Raw genomic sequence first — 23154 nt, 5'->3', positions numbered from 1 at the left:
CAAGATAGACCAGAAGAGGCACCCTCCACCTGGCCCCCCAGCTGAGGGGGCAACTCTCCTCTGACAACTCACTTGCTGGAGCTCAGCTGTCTCTACTGCAACCTGGCCTTCCCAGAGAGCTTCATTTCTGCTTTCTGATTCATCACTTCTGACCTTCTCATCTCCTTTCACCAAATCTGTCCAATAGGGAAAAGGAAATAGGTGTTCACAGATGGCTCTCAGAGCATGATGGCATGAGAACGGCAATGGTAATATCATGCACCTGGGACATCTCTCAGCACTTTTGTGTGTAGGGTTCCACCTTTTGGGTGTATTGTCCCAACATGAACGTGGCAGAGAAAGCACAATCACTATCAGCGTCACTTTTAGAGAAGGCTCCTTAGACCCAGAGTGGGTGGCCATGATGAACTACAGAGGTGGTCGCCATGTTGGGCTGATGTGGATGGGATAAATTCATGGGGGTGCGATAAACGGCCTCCTGCACTGCCAGAGGGAAGTGGCTCCCAAGAGGCTCCAAGTGAGGGCCACCAGCAGCACACTGGTCACGAATGTCCATGCCTCCTCCAGGGAGCCTCTGAACATCAGGGGCGGAGACCTGGCAGTCACCATCAAGAGCCACACCTGGTTGGTTGTACGTTATGACATTAACTATTTCCTGACCCCAAACCTTCCTGCTCAATGTAGTTCACCAACTATATATAAGTTTGTTCATTATTTCTTGAAAAAAAAAAAGTCTGCTTTAGAGAAAACTTTTGTGCAAATAAGTCAACAATTTACATAAAGCAAATACCCTACATGTAGAAAATCAAGCAAAATCATATTAACTCATATTCTGTGAACCCTGCTGTAAGAAGAAAAGATACATGATGGAATATCAAGAGAGAACTGAGGTCCCATTTGTAAGATCTACATTCCACAAGGGATGAGCCTTGATGTCACATTAGCATTATGACATAAAATACAAAATCCCCAGTTAAAGATGAATTTCAGATATTTTTCAGAATTTTTAAATATAAGTGTGCCCCGTTAATCTTTTTTTGGATAAGTATGACCCATGCAACATTTGGGATATACTTACCCTAAAATATTACTTCTTGTTCATCTGAAATTCAGATTTCACTGGGCTTCCTCTATTTTATTTGCAAAATCTGGCAACCGTGTCCCCAAGTCATTCACTTCTTTCTCATTTTTGAGAAGGCGGTAAATTGTCTTATTTCTTATGACATCTAAGTGAAAAAGAGACAGTGAATGGCAGTGTGTCCCCACAGGAATGTCATTGTCTTTTCTGAACATCTATTTTCTAACCCTTTCATTCTCAGATACATAATAAAACCAGAGCTGATATTTCTTTTCAATGATAATATAAACTAAAAGCAAGTTTGATACACATTTACAAAAGATACCCCATATTTCCTCTAAAAGTATATCCTGGGCAAGGCTTAAAAAGTACTTCACCTGCCTTGTGTCTTCGGGGCTTCCGGTTCTAATGACCATCTACACATTTGGGTATTGACATCTTGAAAATACAATATTGGACTTCTTTGCCTCTGACCGCCCAAAATGAGGCTTGTTTGTGCATAGTTTTTTCTGTATTGATTAACCTCAGAGCGACGGCTTATCACAGAAAGACATTTCTGATCCATTTTCTCAAAAGAGCCTCCTACCTAGGTTTCAGAGCCAGAGTTCTTAACAACAGAAGAGCTTGGCAGCAAGCTGTTAATACTGTTAGTACATTTTCCTTGTCACACCTTTCAGGAACTTCGTGGCGTCCTCAGAGTTTTAGTTAAAACCCGCTTCACATTGCCAGCATCTGAGAGAATTACTGAATATTTTTAATATTGTAAGCGAGCAGCCATTTTCACCAAAGCCAACAGGAGTTTTGAGTGTGCCTAACTGAATGACTTCCCCAGTGCAGAGTGCTCAGAGCAGAGCAGACACGGTACACAGTCAGAGCCCGTTCCTAACACTAGACATTTTCTCACTGCTATACTGCTCTTAGCACCACATTTGTCCCTAGGGAAACACACTTGCTGGTAAGTGTGGGCTGAACCTCGTGGGAGCGTGGCCACTGGGCAAGCTCATTCACGGATGTGTTCAGTTCCCGGTCACGAGCTCCGCCCCTTGCATGGTTCTTGAACAGACCCATGTCTCCGTGGCCTGTGAAGCAATTAACTCCGAATTAACTCTGGAACCTTCACCAGCATTAATTCACTTGGGAAAGGCTCACGGATAAAGGAATGGGTTTAGTAACATGTCTGAATCATGCTTCCATTTCTCCAAATGGATGTCCCCAGTGGTGAGGATCTCCTCGACCCAGACAGCCCAGTTTTGTTGCAGCATTCCCGCAGGAAGTGAGAAAGTGGTGTTTTTTTGGGAAGAAGTTTCTCAGGAAAATAAGTGACCCACGGAACCCAAGGCCTGTTCCTTGTGTAAGGAAGTCACCACGTTTACAAACCTAGTTCTCAGCTGCATCCTCTATAATAGCAGCCGCAGAGGAAGAAATTTGAGTGATTGGTGATTATCATTTGCCTGCAGTTGTTTGGCTTTTGCAGCTTAAAAAGTATTCAGCCGATTTGGAGACTGTAGTTCTAGAAACGAAGCAGGCAGCTGATGCAGAATGAAAGTTAGTTTGCACTGTGCTTCCTCTAAGGACGTCTAATAAAATCACACTTGGGTCATTTCTTTGGCAGGCCTTTCTGGTGATTTCCTGCGTGCCGGGAGATACTCAGCCCACACCGTCAACGGGGCCTGGTCAGCCTGGACGTCGTGGTCCCAGTGCAGCCGCGACTGCAGCAGGGGCATCCGGCACCGGAAGCGGGTTTGCAACAACCCCGAGCCCAAGTATGGGGGCTTGCCTTGCCTGGGTCCTTCCCTGGAATACCAGGAATGCAACATTCTGCCCTGCCCAGGTGAGTGGGTTGAGTCATCTGGAAAACGTCTGAAAGATCGAGGGCCTTTGAAGACCTTCTGGTTTAGGAGGCTTGCTCAGTTTCCCCAGTTTTATGCTTGAGACGATACCTATGTAAAAATCACAGCTTATATTTTCGAACCGCAGTGGTATAAAGACAAATATAACCTAGGCTGGATTATATTCATTTATTTCTGGTTTTTTTAAATGTTTATTTATTTATTTTGAGAGAGAGAAAGAGCGTGGGAGCACGGGGGCAGAGAGAGAGGAAGAGGGAATCCCAAGCAGGCTCTGAGCCGTCCTCGCAGAGCTGACCATGAGACCATGACCGAAGCCCAGACCAAGAGATGCTTAAGTGACTGGGCCACCCAGGCGCCCCTATGTCTCCTTATTTAAATGCAACTAAAACATTCACATGAGCCCCAACAAAGGTCCTGGGCCCTAGGCCTCGTGCCTGATGGAGAAGTCGGCCCTCGTGGCTTAGAGAGATATGTTATGTCTTCGAAACTGGAGGCTGGCCTCCTCCCAAACTGATGCGCCCAGCAGTCCTGGGGCCGCCCACCTCCTCTTCATACCACAGACTCCTCCCCCAGGGCGACGGGTATCAAGAATGACCCACCAGGTGGCAGACAACCAGCCGCTCATGTCCTCGGTCAGCAGCCCTCCACTTTGAGCTGAGTTCAGTTCTCTAAACATACTCTTCCTCCCCAGAGGCCGACAGAAGCTGTGTTGTCTGCGTCCTGAGATCTGGTGTCTCATTCCACCAACTCCCAAACGAAGCAATCACGGGGTTAACAAATGAGCTTAAAGAGCCTCCGTCCTCCCAGACAGGATGCCGTGTGCAGACACGGCTCTGAGCACCGTCTGTCGTAGTCCCTGCTCCAGCCTCTCTGTGTCCCCCCTGCCGCAGCTCAGGATGTGGCTCCAGCACCTGACTTGCTTGCAGCTGATGCTCCCATGGTCAGAGTCTGTTGTCGACGCCACACGGCCACTCGGGCACTGTCTGGGCTGTGTGTGTTGCCTTTGGCTCTATTGAGTGAAGGCTCCAGGACAGCAGGGACTTTTGTGACAGACCTGCTCCCTGCGTTGTCCCCGGCTCCCAGCATAAGTCTAGCACCTGCAAAACAGCTCTCAGTGATCATTCATAGAACGATTAGAAAACAAGCCCATAGTTACTTGGTCTTCTTTCCTTCCCTCCTTCCCTCCCTCCTTCCTTCCTTCCTTCCTTCCTTCCTTCCTTCCTTCCTTCCTTTCTTCCTTCCTTCCTTCCTTCCTTCAACTGTGTCAGCAAACATTTCTGGACAGCCCACCTATCCATGTGCACCATCCACAGGATTCCCTGTGGGCACAGTGATATGGTCCAGGGCAGAAAGGAACCTAGAGTTCAGTGAGGAGGCACCCTGGGAATAATGTCAACCCATTATGGTCACTGGTTATTGGGCGTGTGGCAAGATGTAGTGACGACATCAGCCAAGGACCCATTGAGCTGGAATCATGGCGGCAAACCGATCAGGTGGCCCCTGAACTGGGACCTGAGGGTACAGAGAGGAGGTGGCCAACTAGACAAGCAGAAATGGGGTGGGGGAGGGCCCTTTCCAAACACCAGGTACAGTGCCTTCCAAAGTACAGAAGGCTGCAAGCATAGCATCTTTTTCGGCAGGTACAAATAAGTTTCTAAGTTCCTTAAGCAAGGAACCGGCTCCCAGCAGTGTTCAATGAACACTTGTTGGATGGATGACTGGACGAATAAATGGATGGATAGATGATGAATGGGTGCTGGGTGAATTGGCGTTGGATAGATAGGTGGGTGGATGGATCGATGAATAATGGATAGATGGTGGATGGGTGGATAGGCGGGAGGGTGAATGGGTGATGGGTGGATTGGCAGATGAACAGATAGGTGAAGGGCTGATAGATGGATGGGTGGTGGATGAATTGGTAGATGGATAGATAGTTGAATGGCTGGTTGAATAAATGTACATTAAACTGAAAATACATAGTTCTCAGCATTATAGCTGAGAATCCCAATAATGCCCTTGTTCCTATGGCTGTTCCACTGCTCTTGGGCTGTCTCTGCTTGTATTTCTCCAGCGTCCAGAGACTTTTCCCTTCAGCCACTCAGCTCTCCCAACTAAGTGATGCTGAGGGGGTGGGAAAGGTCACGGAGCCAGTTCTTTCCCACGGCCCCAGCACAGAGAGTAGGATTCCTTCTCAGAGCTGGGAGAGTGTTCGTTGGTGACATCATTAGATCAGGATCCGTGTTATAAACTGAACAGGGAGGGCGACAAGGGAATGCCAGGATGCCTCCGTCCACCCACGCCTCCCCAGGATCCAGACACGAGCACTCATCACTGTCAACAAGCTTGCAAATGTTTGGATGCCACTTTGGTCCTTGAGTGTAAGGTTCAGACTCGTCTCAGAGACATCCCTTAACATGACTTGGGGGCTGTTTTTATTTTAGTCAATTTGATGGTCAAGCCAGTATCTTGTATACATAACCTTAATGTCTTGAAATAGCTCCATCCTCATTTTCTTTCTGAAAGCCAAAATTCCAGAGGGTTGTGGAATTATTCAGAGGGGCTTCTGTGACTTTCCACTTGGGAATGAGGAAGTTCAGGGGGGACTGAGTTGGGCAAATGTCCATCCTCTCTCCCACCTTCTAGAAAATTCCTAAACACACGATAGGATGGAACTTGGCAAGGAGGGGTTGGAAGCACTCAGAAATGTTGGTGCCAAGCTGCACATCCAGCTATTTTTACCTCATTTAGGACACTCTCCTCCCTGTGAATTTACTCCTCCTTAGTTCTATTGGGTCCATAAAGAACAGCTACAAATGAGCACTATATCTTATTTAAAAATAAGTTTTCTCATTATGATTAAATTTGAAAATCAAAGGCTAGATGAATGGAAAATCCTTTACATCAGTTAGTGAAAATTTTGATCTCCCAATTCCAGTTTATATAATAAACTGCAATAAGGTTATAGAGTCGAGATCATGTTGCAATGATCCTTTCTCCCCTTGTGTGGGTTGATCTGGTAGTAACTTCACCTACGTAATTTTCCTCCAACACTGAGAAATATCTTGGTCTTTCTTCACTCCTTTTGTCAACCCATGTTTATTTCAGAGCTAAGGATTCGTGGAGTCAACAGGTAGTTCTTTGTTACTAAGCGCTATTCATATTCAAATAAGATTTGATGTATATTTATGAAAACCATAAGGATGAGGGAGGAGGGACACTGAGTGAGAATCTAATGGAAGGGCAGACTCTGTATCAAAATGATGAGTTGGGGCGGATGTGTGTTTTATAGATAATGTGTTAGACACCATGATGAGCTGAGAACACTGTGCCTTTCTCTTCATGAAGTCCTTGAACCTACGCTTTGTTCTGTAAAGCGCAGATGACACAAAAGGATCATGAGACATAACTTCTGTCCAGAAGGAGCCCTGAGGATTGGAGTAAGGGCAGCTAGTGCAAGAAACTTCTGCCCAGGGGTCCCTGGAGGAGCCCAGAGCACAGCAGTCCTACTGTGAAGACCTGTGTGGCTCCAGTCAGGACACTGAAAAATTAATGTCAAACGCGCCCACGTCCTGGAGAACTATAAATATAGGGCTTTATGTCTCCGACAGCCCACAGGATGCCTGACACTCAGACGTTAATCATTTCATTTTGCTCTGCTCTTTAGATCACTAGTAATTGTACTTCCTGTGACCACCATTCTTACGTAGTGGGTGGAAGATTCAGCTAGAACACGAATTGTCATCCTCTTCTATGAAGTTTACATAATCTTTACATCTCATTTGCTTAAAATTAGTTCCCTATAATTAATTGCTTTGCTCCTTGCAAAAAATGTGGCATCTGAGCTTTCATATATTTGTCTGATCTGCCAATGAGCTGGCCTTTCTTGGCCAGGAGGAGATTCCCACAGGAGTTTTAGCAACAGGACAGGAGTTACAGGAAACCCTACTTTGTGCCCGGTCCTGGGCTCAGCCCACCAGGCCCACTCCCCACGCATTCCCTCTGTCCCCTAACCCCTCTGCACTTCAGTCCTACATTTCTAGAATACCCCCCATGCTGGTGGTGAGGACAAGGGGCAATAGTGAGCGAGTTATTATTTCCACTAGTATAGTTGTTTTGTTAGGCCAGCCAAGTTTGTATAGCAGAAAAGGAAGATGTCATGCGCTCAGCCGGGCCCAGTTTCCCCGGCGCGCATGCCTAGCAGGGTGGCTATGTTTCTGCGATTTTCTTGGCTTCCAAGTTCCTGTTTCCGAACCAGGTTCTGCATGATCCCTGGCAGCGAAGGCTACGTCGTGGAGTTCTTTAATACTCTGTAATTTCTATTTTGGAAATATGTGAGCCTTCCTAATATGAAATGGCATTTCAATACTCAGTATCATTTTTCATCCAGTACAAAGCACCATCCCCCTTAACCCGAGTCACTGCTCCCAGCAGAAGGTTGAGATCTGTAATGTCAGCACGAGGCTGAGATGGTGGGAAGCCAGGGGCAGGGTCGAATTGGTCTGGGGGCATTGGACAGTGACAGACCAGGGCAACTACCTGATGGAATGAAGTGGCTGGGATTTTCCTTTGATTTCCCTTTGTACAGGAAGCATCTATTTGCCCAACTCTTAACTATCCCTCAAGGCAATGCAGTTGTAATGGCAAGTGGTAGAGGTTCGATGTGATCTTGTGGCTTAAACTGACAAGTGGGAATGCTCTAGCAACTGGGTTCTGTTACAAATGTTCCCCCAAACTGTTCACATTTCGAGCAAGAACGACATTCTCTCTATCAAACAGCAAACAGTCCCGTACCAGGGGAGATTTTCACGATACCCAGAGGACAGTTGGTGTGTATGGGGTGCACAGCATTTATTAGATGAGATCTGATGATATTTAGCATATTGGTTGACATGTTATAGGAGCGAATACTATTTGAAATAACACAATGTAGGTTGTACTTAGGAGCTCATCGACTCCCTGGTATGTGTAACCGTTAGATCCTGCATGATTATAAAATGATTGTGATTGAAAGCACTTAATCTTTGGTTTGTTTTTAAAATGTTTAACCTCTTAGTTTTTTTATTGTGGTAAGAATATTTCACACGAGAGCCACCCACATGAGATAACAAAGGCGTAACAAGTCTTTATTAAATGACTGTACTGTTAATGGAGTGCTGGTCAGACCGCACAAGGCAGTCCTGCTAACTATGGACTCAGCGCGCCACAGCAACGCATTGTTGCCTCGTGGAATAGCCACAAGCCACAAGAATTGTGAATAATGTTCAGTGGACAGGGGAATGCAGGTATCTTTTAGATATCTTGGTGTCAATCCTTTCGGGTAGCTCTGCCCAGAAGCGGGACACACAGTAGCTTGGTTTTCATTTTTTGAGGAACCACCATGGTGCTTTCCCCTGTGGCTGCACCAGTTTGCGTTTGCACCAACAGGGTGCAAGGGTTCTAATTTCTCTATGTCCTCACGCACATCATTATCTACTTGTCATCCTTTTTATCAACTCCATCCTGGCAGGGGTGAGGTGAGGTCTTACTGTGGTTTTGAATTGCATTTCCCTGATAATTAGTGATCTGGAACATTGTTTCATATACCTGTTGCCCATTGGCCAGCAGGTCTATCATGAGAAACATGGGGCGCCTGGGTGGCTCAGTCTGTTAAGTGTTCAGCTGCAGCTCAGGTCATGATCTCATGGTTCGTGGGTTCAAGCCCTGTGTCGTGCTCTGTGCAGACAGCTCAGAGCCTGGAGCCTGCTTCAGCTTCTGTGTCTCCCTCTCTCTCTCTCTGCCACTCATCCCCTCATGCTCTGTCTCTCAAAAATAAACTAAAAAAAATTTTTTTAATGAAATTCCTCTTATGTTTCTCAAAAAAAAATTTTACCTATGCCTGTATCTAAAGAAAAATATTACTCCATAAAGACATATTAAATCATGGTGGGTGTATTAAAACACAAACAATGTGATTGTAGCCAAAACAACCATGGGTCCTGAATGATGCTGGCGTTGCTTTTCATGGTAGCTTCTGTTTGTTTGCTTGGTTTTTTGTTTTGTTTTTTCTTCTTTAGGATACAGAGAACGTGACCTATGAAACCCTCTACATGTGGTCATAGTGAATCTGTCATCAGCTTTTTAGTTAGCTGTGGTTATGGTTGTTTCTGCCCACTGGTGACAGTCATGGCCTTAGCCGGTTCACAAAGTCTCACAGCTTTACTGTGCGACTCAGAAAAAACTGGGGCTGCCTGGCAGGAGGGAGATCCTTCAGGAATTAGGAAACAGCGGGTCAGATAGGACAGTGTCACAGACCGAAGCCAGGTGAGGTGTGTTAGCCACAGCAGCCAACGCAAGGCGAGAGCCCTGAGGTCCCCAAGGAGGCGGGCCGCTGCCTCCTCCGTTCCGGAGGCCCGGGCCCAGGCATCAGGAGCCCAGCCTGGGGAGGACAAGTCATGCTCTGAGCTACCTGCAGACATGGGGCCAGTTGTGGCTCGTGGTCATGCTGGAAAACTCACCTGCGTTATCATCTGAAGTCTGGCTGCAGATCCTAGGATTCCTGTCTTTAGTCTCCTGTCCCAAGTCCACATGGTTTATGCTTAGTTCGGTTGCTGGGTGCCCCCATCTAGAAGCATCCTTCACAGTTCCTGCCAGGACCCGTTAGCTTTTCTCTATCCCGCTGTCACGAGCACGTCATAACGCAGTTAGTAAGGAAGCCTGTGTCTGCGGCTGCTGATCCTCGGCTGTCGGTCGACTCTGTGGTTAGCAAACGTGAGCGCTCACTGGCCTCCCCGGTCATGACCACAGAAGGTGGTTCATGGTCCTTCCCAGAACAGGGACTTGGTATTACATACATAGCACTGCCCAGCTGTCTACATGCTTGCATATTATATGCTTGGAAATACTGCCCGAAAGAGCAGGTAAGAGGAACTGAGAAAGCAGAGGGAGAAATACGCAAAAGTGGTTTCTTTGCCAGGAGGAAGAGGCCGGGCAGCCCTGGGAGCGGTCGGGGGTGCGCAGATGCCTTCCCGCGGTGCACGCCCCATCTGCAGCCGCGTCAGGCTGGTCAGGCGAGGAGTTCAGCAGTGATAGGCCTTTGTGTCCCTTCCCAGTGGATGGCGTGTGGTCTTGCTGGTCCCCCTGGTCAAAGTGCTCGGCGACCTGTGGCGGTGGACACTACATGAGGACCCGCTCGTGCACAAACCCAGCGCCGGCCTACGGAGGAGACATCTGCCTGGGGCTACATACGGAGGAGGCTCTCTGCAACACGCAGCCCTGCCCCGGTGAGCGGCCTGGAAGGTTCCACGACTCTGGGCAGACTCGCCTCTTGCCTCGATTGATTTAGAAACGGTGAAATTGACGGTAGCTCATGACGGCAAATACTGAAAGAGGGACACCTCAGTCCCTTGCTATTCTCCTTGAAGGGACACACACCACACTGTCCTGCATTCAGATAGCTGCCACCGTGTCATAGTGTCACAGCTCGTAACAGAAGCTGGTTATCACCATGTATCATTAAAAGATTTTAACCTGGTAGTGGGACCTGAAAATCAGAGTGGGGAGCAAGGAGAGCCCTTGTGAAGGACTCGGCCTCAGGTGTGGGGGACGGGGCAGGCAGGCTCCAAGGCTGGCCAGCACAGGTGCCCACTGGATGCGCTGCAAAAGCCTCCACAACCAACAGGCCCATTAGGAATGAATGAGACGCTCTCCTCTGAGTCTAACTTTGACATTGAAATGCTCATCCTTTTTGTTGTTAACTTGCTCCTGCAGGTCTTTCTGGAAGGTTCCATTTATACAGAAAAGTGCCTAGAAACCAGAGTCTCAGTCATCCCCAAATCTGGCGCTTGATACATTTTTGAGGAAAAATGTCATCTCTTTACAGTGAACCAAAGCACATGTTTGATTTCCAAACCTCCCCTATAATCCAAAGATGATACTGAAATCTAAAAAGAAGAAAAAAGCAAACTGCATAGAAACATATCTTTTTATTGTGTTTAATTTTTTTCAAATAATACTGAGAGTTCTTTTTTTTTATTATTATTTTTTACCCCCCTTACTTAAAATATAAGTGTCGCTCCTCTCTTTTCACACATCCGTAAGCCTGGGCAAATTTAACAGATCCGAGCAAATTTTCCACTTTGAGGTGAAGTGATCTTTCATCACTCAGCTTTGGGCCTTAACTCAAGACGCGTGCTCCGACCTTCTGCATGCAGGCAACAGTAAACACAGGCATTCGCACATTGTCATTTCTCTTGCTCTAGCTCTGAGCCCTGTAGGAATTTTGCAGGAAAGCCTTTGAGGGCTGGTCTTCATTGGGGAGCAGTGCCAGGGGGGAAATGGTGTCTGTACTGGTGATTTCTCCCCCCTAATCACTGACCATGTCTGCACAGCTGGACCTCACGAATTAGCTTACTGAGCGTCTAATACAATGACTTTAAAGCAGCAAAATAACATGGGTTCTAGAAAATGTGTTTTAAGCACATTTGATTTTTGATCAAGATATATCAGCCCTTTTATCCATGCCCATGTGTGATATACTTCCTGGAGTGGTCAGAGGCTAGTTGTCCATCTTATTTACACACAGACCCGTTAAAAATGTAATATGAAAATTGAAAGTAACGTATGTGAGCTCCAGGACTTCCAGGTTGATCGATCTCCGTGGGCACTGTTGTCCCATCCCCTTCCGGTCATTGCAGAGAGCTGGTCGGAGTGGTCAGACTGGTCTGAGTGTGACGTGTCTGGAGTCCAGGTCCGTGCCCGCCAGTGCATCCTTCTGTTCCCTGTGGGCAGCCAGTGTTCTGGAAACACCACGGAGAGCCGGCCGTGTGTCTTTGATTCCAATTTCATCCCAGGTGAGAGCAGAGATACTTATCAATGTGAACAACATCATTCCCATCATGTAGAGAGGAAATGAGTCATGAGTGGGAGTGTTATCTGTCCTCAGAAGTCATGTTTGGTGAAACAGAGCCGATCCTGTCAACCCTTGTGGTTTCAAAATAATTAGACAATAGATTTACAGATAAGTGGGGGTTGAATTTAGGCCATGATTTTTAAGATTTTTTTTTTGAGCACACGTCTTTTACAATTTACTGACTATAAAACAGGGAGGAGATTTTGCTCAAAAAATTTAAGATAAATTATTCTGTTATTTTACCATTAGCTTAAATGCTTATGTCATGCTGTGTGCATGTGTTTGTACAGAGAAAAGGGGCCAATTCTTTTGCAACCTTAATACATTTGGGAAAATGGAAATCTACCATGGTGCTCATCTTGGAGACGAGACTGGCTGGCCCTGAGGCAACAGGCTTTTCCATGTGAAATCGATGTTTAGTTATCAATGGTAGCAAATCATCTGTCACATGTTCCCTGTAGGCACAGTCTGAGATACTTATAAATCATTTTGTGCATGTCCCCAGGGGGGCCTTAGGACTGATGTAGACCAAAGCAGAGAGCAACCTCTTACAAGGTAATAATAGGTAATGACCTTGTTTTCTTCCACTTATGGAAAAGGTGATCATATTTTACAGAAAATTAGTAGCGTTCATCTTATAAGGCACCTCCATCATGTATGGTATAGAACTGCAGTGTTTCTTGTGTCATTTTCCTTCTTAACCATAGACATATTGCTAATTTTTGTAACCCAGTGAATATTCAGGAAAGAATCACATTTCCGGTCTTCTAAAATGCTGTTTGGTCCTTGTGGCTTAAAACATCCTTGGGATCTGTTCCCTCATTGGCATTTTATTTGTGTATTTATGTCTGCCATGGCAAAGAGCATGAGTGAGCTCTGAATGGGGACTTTACTTGTTATGGCAGTTTTCTCCGAGCTCCACTGGATTGGTCCCCCTCTGCAGGGATTTGACAACACTGGCTGTGATGCAGCCAGAGTTCGGAGGGAAACACCAAGGCAGACGCTGTGGGGCTCACAGCTGGCAAAATATACGGTAATGGAAAATCATCACATACTTGCCTTTATTTTGAAGTTAGTGCCTTAGTTTCAACCCAAAGGACTATAGCCTTTTCTTTCTATGATAATGAATCTCACTCCTTCCTGACCTACATGACCTTGACCAAATGCATCTCAGGTTGGTTAAAACAAAGAAACACATGTAATTTGTTTTTTAACAGTTAATCAACACTTTTGGAAATTGGACTCACAGGAAACTCGAAATGTAGACATTTTGTAAATGAATCATTAATGTTTTCTTCCTTCCCAACACACTTTACCCATCATGATTTAATTTTTTTTCCAGAAGTATCTGTGGCAAGATCCAGTAGTGTAGAAGAGAAGAGGTGTGGGGGTAAGTTCCTCTTTTTAACTAATGTTTTTAAACTTTTTTTAAAACTAGTTTTTAATTGATTTCTGTTATTTTCCAATCATTTCTCTTCCCATATGTTTCTCATGATGTTTGGGCGAAGAAAAACAGACTGGAGAAACGCTTGATCCAAACACCTTCCACTCTGGTAGCATAACTACAAATGGTCAATATTTGACATCTGGATCAGTGGTTCTCAGGGGCAGTACCTTGACCAGGACCATCAGCATCACCGCGGAACATGACAGGCATGCATGGTCTCAGGTCCCACCTCAGTCTGTAGAATCAGAACTTCTCTGAGGGGGGCCCAGTGCTCTATGGTTTAATAAACTTTTCTGGGGGGGAGGGTTGGTGGATGCTAAGAAGCTTTATGAACAAGTGATCTTGATATCAGCTATACCTAACTTTTTCATGACTAAAACCCAACTCTAGCATTTTGTTGATGTTAACAGTGCAGATACATGGTGGCCAGCCTCAAACCTCCAGAGTGCTGGAGTGACAAAATTATAAGGGGGTATAGGTTATAGCGACACCTCTAGAGGTATTTTTTAAACTTTCTGCAAACCTGAATGACAAAAATCACATTCTCTGGTTCCAGTTCATGATAAATTTAGACTTTACTCTCTATGTTTAACTTATCTGAGCAGGACAGGGTGACTGTCCATTGATCAAAGCCCACCCTCTGTCCACCTTTGCTAAACCGACCCAATATCCACACCAAGATGGCATATTCATACCTGTGGCTGGTGACCTATAAAAACCAATTCTGACCATAATCCTTTCCACAGCAGGGGGGGGGGTGGGGGCGGACGGCTCAGCCGCAGGCTTTGGTCTTCGTGTTTAGATGGAATCTAGAGCTTCGTGTGTATGTTTTAGGAATGTACTTACTGTTAATTAAGAGTCCACTATCTGTTGCATTCTGTCTGTTTTGGTTAGCCGTCGATATGTTCATGCAATCATCTTCACAGACCACCCACTCTGAGTTTTGTGAGGGACATGGAATTTATCATGGGGACACAAAGAGCCCCAGCCCTTCTGGAACCAAGAGTCATATCATAAAAGACGCCAGTGCCTGTGAAATGCACGTCTGGTGTCTGACCTATGTTAGTTCAGTGAGTTCACAGATTGGCAGTCACTAACTTGGGACCCAGCTGGAGGATACATATATACCAGCTCCCATAAAAATAATCATAGCTGTAAATATCCTTTAATATTTTTAGATCAGTCACTATATGCCACTGAATTAAATGGCAAGAAGTGTCCCCTTTGATCCTCACAAAGTGTTTTCATGGAGGTACCACAGCCCACAGTTCCTTTTAACGTAGAACCTTGCAGATAGAGAAGGGTTTGGAGTCCAGCATTCATCAGGTTTCAGATGGGTACGGGGCATGCAGTGTCCATCACATAACGCACTGTAGTGCCGAGGGCTGTGTTCTGTGAATTAACGATGCTGTTGTGAGATGTGCACAAAGTGAAGGTGCAAACGTTCCCCCCTCCAGTTCTCGTTCATTCTGCAGCCTGACAGGGTCGGGTCAGGTCAGGTCTTGCTTTGCTGCCAGGAGAGGGAGGAAAACTCAGTTTCTAGAGACTTTGGTTTTGTAAATCCTAGGAAAGGGGTAGCAGCCAGGTACTGTCATCTGCATTAGGGTCAGTAGGAGTCGGAGAGAGGAGGCCACGGGTGAAGTTCACCAGGCAGTCCACAGCGGAGCCAGAGTCTGAACCCAGGCAGTGTGATCTGAGTGTGAGCGTTAAGCCTGGACGGCCACAGGAAGAGGGTCCTGGCAGTGAGTGTCTGGGAGGACTGTGTCCGGGGGGCTGGAGCCACAGCCGCCCTCGTCAGCGATACTCTTGGGCACTCTGGGCCCGGCCAGGGACACCTGCTGTCCTTGGAGGCAGCGTAGGCCAAGAGTGAAGCAGAGGTTTGAAGGAGTATTCTCGTCCTCTGGGAGGCCAAGACAGAACCTGGGGTCAGCTGGCAGATGTCTCTGCAGAGTTGACCGGCCCTCTGTGCCTACTGAAGGTTTAACAACCATTTTCCGTGGCCACCCCTGGGTTAGGGAGATCTTCAGGGGCATTGAGCACCTCGGAGAACGTGGCTCAAAGCCCACTCCCAATCCTAAAATGCTGCTTCTGTGTGTCCAAGTCAGCTGGGCTAACTGGCTGCCCAACCCAGAATCCAATCTTGAAATGCTGTTGATTAGATCACAGAGGCCTTATCATATTCAGAACTGAGTTTTTAGATCTTCAGGCTATTGACATTGACACACCAGGCTAGGCAAGTCAGAGATCCTATGGACCTGACCATAGGGCTGAGAGGTAAAAGGAATGACCTAGCAGACTGTTTGGGGATGTTTAGGAAGACAACGCCGATGTCTTTTTTTCCCATTTGAAGAAAAATCCATCAAATTTTGTACAGAAAATCAGCCAGTTGAGCCAACTGGGTAGTTGGTTTATATTCCAACATTACTGACCAGAAACAACAGAAGAAGCATATTCAAAGAAAGGGCCACACTAAGAAAATTCAAAAGAGATTCAATAGGCACTATTTTTCCCAGTGCAGAAAAATGTAGGCCTGTTGAAACTTTTTCGATTTAGCTATTTTTACTTGCATGAGACACACAGACTGTCTAATCCTCATAATGATGTCAGCTGGCCCAGCCTTCCCTGGGCGCCAGCAGGTCCGGGTCACGTAACTGATTATGGAGCACCTGCATACGGAGGGCACCATGTGTTATAATGAAGGGCTGGTCGTGCAGCGAAGTACTCTTATCTGTAGATGACCTTGACCCTGGGGAGTCCAGTGGCTAAGGTATAAAACAGTGACACCACGTGTGAAATCCGCTCTTGCTTACCTTGAGCTCAGCCTCGACGTTATGTTAGATGCTTCTGGTGGTTGTGGCGGGAAGCCCCCTCCATGCTCTGTCCAGCCGTCCCAGGTAGGGGGTGGCCTGCTCTAGAGGCTGCAGACAAAATCAAGAGAGGCCAGAGACTTATGACTTGCTTCCATTTTGTTAAGCCACTGATTAAAGAATAAAGAAGTAAAAAACAGGTGGATGTTGGGGAATAGGTATTACCTGTAGAACATTCTAGTAACACCCACCTGGATTCTCCAGGCCCCTGGTGCTGCAGACACTGACACCAGCATTAGAAATCAGGTAGGAGAGAGTGGGTTGTGGCGCCCAGAGAACCCAGGCTCTGTGCTCACTTGGGCAAGCAGCTCCCCTCTCAGGGGTCCCCAGAGCGCGGCATCTGGGAGCAGAGCAGCAAAGGGCACAGCCTAGAGGGAAATGTCAATATGTGGGCACAGCGAGGGTATGTGGACCCAGCTGAGGTGAATGTGACTCTGAAAGTCCTCAGGGAGGAGCCAAAGTAGTTGAGGGGCACACACCCCAGGGCCTGGGGACAAAATTGCAGGCCTTCTCTCCCTGAGAGCCTGGTGGCCTCTCTCTGTGACCCTGAGACTCACCTGGTGTCTGCTGTGTGCCTCGCAGGCATTGGAATGGTCCTATTTGAGGGCAGGATGGACAGATCTGGGAAGAGCATGGGTGACCCTGCGCCCCCTGGTGGTGGGTGGAGGGGACACCGTGGCTGAAAGCCAGTCCTCGGGATGTGCCCTCTGCAGGTGACAGAGGCCAGGAACCCGCAGGCAAGAAGTTGGCCACAGAGCACAAACACAGCATAGAGAAAATAAGGTCATGTTGTCCTTCACCCGATTTTCACTAAGTCCAGCCTCACGAGCATTACTCAGATGCCTTTATGCCCTGAATGTCTTGAAACCCTCATTGCACAGCATTTTACCAACACATGATGAACATCTATGTTTTCTTTTGGTTGTTTCTCAGACATTATAAAGGTGTTAATTATGTTACCTTTATGTCCCTCGAGCCAGTCGCCTATTAGAGACAGAAATCCACATCCACTCATTTTTTTCTACATCTTGTTTTCATAACTCAAAGAAAATAACCCAAAGATGCTACTTTAACACAAAAAAATATGTAAAGGAGGGTCATTTCATGACCATCAGAAGATCATTTTATTCCTTTGACACAAATCCTTTATTTCTTTGGTGTAAACCATTTTCTTTATAAGGTCTCCAATATATAGTCATTTTGAGCAGTAATTGGAAGCAGGAAGTGCATTCTCGCTCTGTTTGTGGGACACAGTCAGACCATAGGCAGGAGTCCTCTGCCTGTTAAGGAGCATCGAGGGGCACTTGGGTGGCTTAGTCGGTTAAGCATCCGACTTCAGCTCAGGTTATGACCTCACGGTTAGTGGGTTCGAGCCCCATGTCAGGCTCTGTGCTGACTGCCAGCTCAGAGCCTGGAGCCTGTCTTTGGATTCTGTGTCTCCCTCTCTCTCTGACCCTCCCCTTCTCTCTCTCTTTCTCAAAAATAAATAAAACATTTTTTAAAAAAGGAGCATGGAAAACATGTTGTCGAGAAACCCCATAGACCAGAGATCATGCCACACTTGAAACAGACAAGCAGACTTGTGCAAGCCTTTAAAGAAAAAAAAAATGCTTCTGCTAGTGTAGCAAGGGGAGGTCCAAAAACCCAATTGTGATCCATAAGAGCACTAACTTAAAATAAGCTGAACCTCCTGTGGGGAAATGTCTTGGTGGCCACGACATTTCAGAGGAAGGTCCTGTGATTTCTTTAAGTTTGGAATTGGTCAGGGACCTTTCCTTTTGCTTTTCTGCCTTCATCCGAGTGCGCTGAGCTGTTGAGTGGCGTGTTCTTTTCCAAAGTAGCATCACTTCTGATGCTGTCTTCCCAGAGTTCAACGTGTTCCACATGATCGCCGTGGGGCTGAGCAGCTCCATCCTGGGCTGCCTCCTGACACTACTCGTCTACACCTACTGCCAGCGGTACCAGCAGCAGTCCCACGATGCCACTGTCATCCATCCCGTCGCTCCCGCCCCTCTCAACACCAGCATAACCAACCATATTAACAAACTGGACAAATATGACTCCGTGGAGGCCATCAAGGTAAGGGATCAGCACGTAGACGTGCAAAGAAGGGTCCGGGGGGCTGTTGGCTGGGCTCAGGGCTGTTGGCTTCAGTGAAAGAGTGGAGGGTCAGGTAACAGGGGGCCCTTAGGATGGCTGCCTTTTTAGCTTTCCTTTGTCTGCAAAACAAGATGGCGTCCTATATCGGGAGTTGTGTTAGAAATAGGACACAGAAACAGCGACGGATAAAATGCTGGGAAATATTGAGTCATTGGCCAACATCCAGTTCTGCCTCCACTGTGCCTTCTGTGTTCAAAGACAGGTCTTGTCAAAGAGAACTCCAGGCCAAGGACCTGTACATGCCAGGCGGTGGTAATGAGGACCAGGGCTGGGTAATCCAATATACAGGCCATTGCTGGAATTACCAAGATGGTATCCTGAGAGAAACTGTCTCATTAGTATAAAAACTATCTTCAAATAACGTGTGTGCACAATGAAGTCTCTTCAGCTTTGCACTCTATAAAAGTGCTGTGGGGACTGGTGTGGGGCTAAGTGTCTTGTTAAATTTCCCCAGTGGGTGATTAATTCAGTGTTCCACCCAGAAATAGAGGCCGGTTCTGGGGAAGAAGGAGTGGAAATGGTATCCGCTCTGGACCAGAAAGACCTGAGTTCATAAGTCACCAACTGGGTAAACTTAATGCTAGTCATTCACAATCACTGAGGCTCCATTTTCTCCTATGTCTTGAATGGTGCCTGACAAAATAAGTGTGGTTTTTATTTGAGGCGTTGTGCATCAGGTTTTGGAATACAAGTTAGTTACTTCTTTGAACCTCGGTTTCTTTGTCTTTAAGATGGGTATAGCAGTACTCACTGTCATATCTTTCTTGTAAGGTTTAAATGAGATAACATACAGGAGGTCGGGGGTGTAACTGGAAGGACATAGATGTTGTCTACTTCACCCCATGTGCCCCACCACCCATGTGAATGAAGGAAATACTCATTTTTATATTCCTGTTAAGTTGGTGGTTCCCCTTACCATTCTTAGGGAGCACATGGTTACCTTCTCTCTGCAATGATGATTTCCTCTGAAATTTGATCTCCTCCCCATGTGGGAACGTGGGAATCTTCAGCGCTTACAAGTTGTTTGTAAGGTCTTGCGTCCTGGGACCCACCATGTCCTCTCTTATTTCCCTCCCACCACGAGGCTCCCTTCTCCAGCACTTGGCCAGAGACAGAGCCAGTTGACTTTTACCCATGGGCCTTGCTTACCACCAGGATCCAGAACCCTTCAGCACCTTGTACTAATCCCGTGCTAGGGCTGGGAATGAAGCACCAGGCACTAATAACACACCCCTCACACCATCTCAGAACAGAGGTCCCAGAGTGTGAGGAGGAACACAAGCTCCTTTTATGAGCAAGAGCCTTCCAAACAAGCCTTCAGAACCCAAGAATGGGGCTCCTCTAAATGTGATTCCAAACTATCAGCTTGTCTGTTACTTCAAGTGTCTCAAGATAAGTTAGCTGGTCTTCCATTCTCACTTAAGATCCAGTAGCCACTCAAGAAAATAAGAAATTTCACTGCTCTGAGGGCAGGAGATCAGCTCTAATGATCCTTCTAGAACTTTCTTCTGATACCTTTCCCAGACCAGTCCTGGACAGTTGGCCTCTGCCGACCATCCTACATCTTTATTTCAGTTCTTTCAATATTTGCCCTCCACCTGGCATAGTTTGGCATTTTGGAAGTAGAGGTGCCTTTAATGACTCAATAAGGAAGGGCTTCTGTGTCAGAGTGGCTACAGTAGCCTGTGTTGGGGGACACATAGCCAGTGTGTTAAATTAAGCATATGTGTGCTGTGACCTGTGGAATGAGGAGGCACAGGCCACCCCACCCCCATGGGACCGGCAGGCAGCTCCCTTGGCATCCGAGCTCCCGCTTTGGGGAAGTAGACACCCCAGGCTTGTTTTGACTGAAGGCAAAGTTTCAATACACTCATCCAAAGGAAGTCAAGTTCCAAGGTTTATTACTTACACATCCCAGGAGCCCAGAGAAGGGCAATCCTCCATCCCCAGTCAGCAGTGAGCAGGAAGGAGACAGAGAGAGGATAGCAGGCACCTGTTACTTACAAGGTGGTTGGGACAGATGTCACTAACTTTTTGCAGGCTCAGCTCTAAGTGGTTATTTGAACAGATGCCCTGGGAAGAGCAAAGCAGGAACTTATGGCTGGAACCCTAAACTCAGGTTCTTGCATGACCATGTGGACCCTGGTTCCAATCAAGGTCGTCATGTAGGCAAATGCCCGGGGGCCAACTCAGAATGGCTGTTTTCTCATCTCATGCTCACTAGTGTAGAAAATGGCAAGCCACGAAATCATTTGAAATTTCATGCATTTACTTAAATAACCTCCTTTGAAATCTCTTATCCGTGTACGTATCCATGATCATCAGAATGCTGCTTAAACAGTGACGTAACATTCAAAGCGTGGATTTGAAGTCCTTAGAGCTGTAGGTTTATTGAAGGTTTAGAATACTCAAAATCTATTTACCATAACTGCGAACCTCATTCTAGTTATGAGGCATGTCTTCAGGAAGGCAAATCACGTGAGGAAGCAAGTAAGTGAGAAAACACATTTTAAAATAAAGGAGGCTTAGAAGGGAGTTCAAATTTAACATAAACGTGCCCTCATTAGTAATATTCTCTTTCTGAAATACTGCTCATGGAGTATTCTTCAATCTTTCTCTCAATTATTTTCCTTTTTACAGGCATTTAACAAAAACAACTTGATCCTAGAGGAAAGAAACAAATACTTCAACCCGCATCTCACTGGGAAGACCTATTCTAATGCCTACTTTACAGATCTCAACAATTACGACGAGTACTAATAGCTGTTATATTTTTGGCTTCTTGTAATTCCCCAGTTCCTCAAGGCCCGTGCTCCATGACTGCCCATGTTTCCAAGGCTTCACAGTTGAAGTTTGGATACATTTCAAGTGCATTTCAAGCCACGAGTTTCCCATTGCTGCCAAAAACAGACATCCTTAAAAGCAACACAGATCTAAATATGATGTCTTGAAAATCTGGTCTAAATGCTTGATCATTGTTGAATGAGCCATGGTGTGAAGCTTCGTTTTGTTTTGTTTTATTGTGTTCAGTCCATTTTTCCTAACAAGTCACTTGTTTTCTTGAGCTTTTTAATAAATGTACCACCCACATGGGAAGGAGTCTTTAGAAATAGGAATGTCTTCCTGCTCTTAAACATAAATCTTTACGATGTTTTAATTCAAGAAAACAGACACTTCAGCTGAGAGTCCCCGTTCTCCATAAGGGAGTGTCAGGTTTATAAGTATTTGATAAAATGAAGAAGATGAATGTGGCCATAGTTATTTCCCATGGATCTCCCGTCTTCCCAATCTGGATAATTCTGTGGCATCCTTGGAAGCAACTTGTGTGTTTGGACTTGGAATGGTTCCTGCCTAGGGACAAACAGGGAGTCACCCTGGCTTATATCCACCAAAGCGATGTCATGAGGTATGACACACTCTTCCCCTGGTCATGATGGAGTTACTGTGAAACCCCGGTGGAGGTGAGTGTACAGACCAGACGCACAGACTCCAGGAAGGGTCCAGCATTCTGCGTGATGAGCTGCAAGGCCAGCCACAGTCTCCTGGATCTCACAGCACTCCTGGGAGCTCCTGGCCATGCAGCTGGCCTAGAAGCCCACCCGCCCAGAATCCCACCCGTCCAATCCATAGTAGCATCCTGAAGAGACAATCTGTAAAACCATTACTTGCTCAACACTTGGATATACTCCACACCTGCTCTGTCCCTACAAAGAAAACCCTTAAATATTCGTGGCACCAATGAGGGAAAGCATTAAAAATACTGAAATGTAATGGAAACCAACTTTTTTTTTTAATCTTCCATGTTGCGGAAAGGATTGAAAGACCTGACATTTAATGAAAAGCAACTTTCTATTTTCTGTCTCCTGATAAAACGAGCGTATGGCCATCAGCCCCTTCCCAGAGCATTACAGACGTGCAAAGCTGGCTTTCCGCACCCCGGCGCTGTACATAGCGGAGTGCTCCCCAAGCCGCCCTTGGCTGCCTCCAGGTCAGGTGGGGAGGAGACATTCAGTTCTGGTGCCTTTGGCTTCTGTCTCAGTGCTGCCTTCCTCCACCCCCCCTCCCCCTTCTCCCTGCATGGAGGCAACAGTCTTGCAAGATGTATCTTAAGAAAGTGGAGATGTGAGGCTTTTAATGATCCTTCTGGTTCTTTCTGAGCGTTGATCACTGCTAAGCATTTCAGGGTGTTATAATACCATTCATAGAGGTCTCCAGAAATGACAAAAAGCAGGATAAATTACTCTAAACAACTGCTAAATAATACATGGCAGTTGGCTGAATAATCTTCCAAAGTAAGAGCAAGATTGAAAGTGTTCATCTGATGCCTAAGTGGTCAGTAAAACGTGCTCCTTTTGCCAGTTTTGCGAAATGCATAGCATGGGCATCGAAGAACACCGACTTGTGTTTTTATCCTATCCCATGTAAAAGAAATAATTCCAGAAAGCACTGGGGAAAATCCCCTATTTAGTAATGAATATCATTGTACTGAAAATACTGCAATATACCCTGGTCTCTGGAAGCTACCCTACTATCATTCAAATTTAAGTGGCAGTGGTCTCAGAGAGGTCTGGTAGATTGCAACTGAATGGTGTTCTGGGTCTTTCCAGTGGGGCGTTCATGTTGCCTCTTCTGCGTTGCTTGTCTGCCGTGAGACACGCGGAGCCAAAGCCCGTATTCAGTCCGGTGGTTTCCTCCTCGTTCCTGGATTTCGAAATCGCGATATCACTTTCCTTTAAGAAAGCTGCTCTCACGATGAAGCAAGTTATAGTTGTTTTTTGAATCCGTCTCCCAAGTGTTATCTAAGCTTAAAAGGTCGTTTCATTTCCCCAAGGAAAGAGGATACTAATATTTCAAGAAAGCATCTG

At 46.3% G+C, this 23154-nt stretch overlaps 1 protein-coding gene across 1 annotated transcript in view; it reads left to right on the top strand.

The window, feature by feature from the left end:
* Window positions 1-22357, top strand: part of SEMA5A (semaphorin 5A) — a 310846-nt gene extending 288489 nt beyond the window's left edge. The window contains exons 16-21 of the mRNA XM_039255468.1: window positions 2691-2909; window positions 10017-10187; window positions 11601-11756; window positions 13158-13205; window positions 17997-18208; window positions 20930-22357. Of these exons, the coding sequence (XP_039111399.1) occupies window positions 2691-2909; window positions 10017-10187; window positions 11601-11756; window positions 13158-13205; window positions 17997-18208; window positions 20930-21049 (926 nt within the window). The 3' untranslated portion in view covers window positions 21050-22357. The remainder of the gene's footprint in view (window positions 1-2690; window positions 2910-10016; window positions 10188-11600; window positions 11757-13157; window positions 13206-17996; window positions 18209-20929) is intronic.
* The last annotated feature ends 797 nt before the right edge of the window (window positions 22358-23154 follow it).

This window comes from Hyaena hyaena, unplaced genomic scaffold (genome assembly GCF_003009895.1).
Source record: "Hyaena hyaena isolate Hyena2069 unplaced genomic scaffold, ASM300989v1 scaffold_526, whole genome shotgun sequence".
Classification (NCBI taxonomy): domain Eukaryota; kingdom Metazoa; phylum Chordata; class Mammalia; order Carnivora; family Hyaenidae; genus Hyaena; species Hyaena hyaena.
The sequence above is the reverse complement of the archived record's forward strand: the minus strand, read 5'-3'. Positions and strand labels throughout refer to the sequence as shown.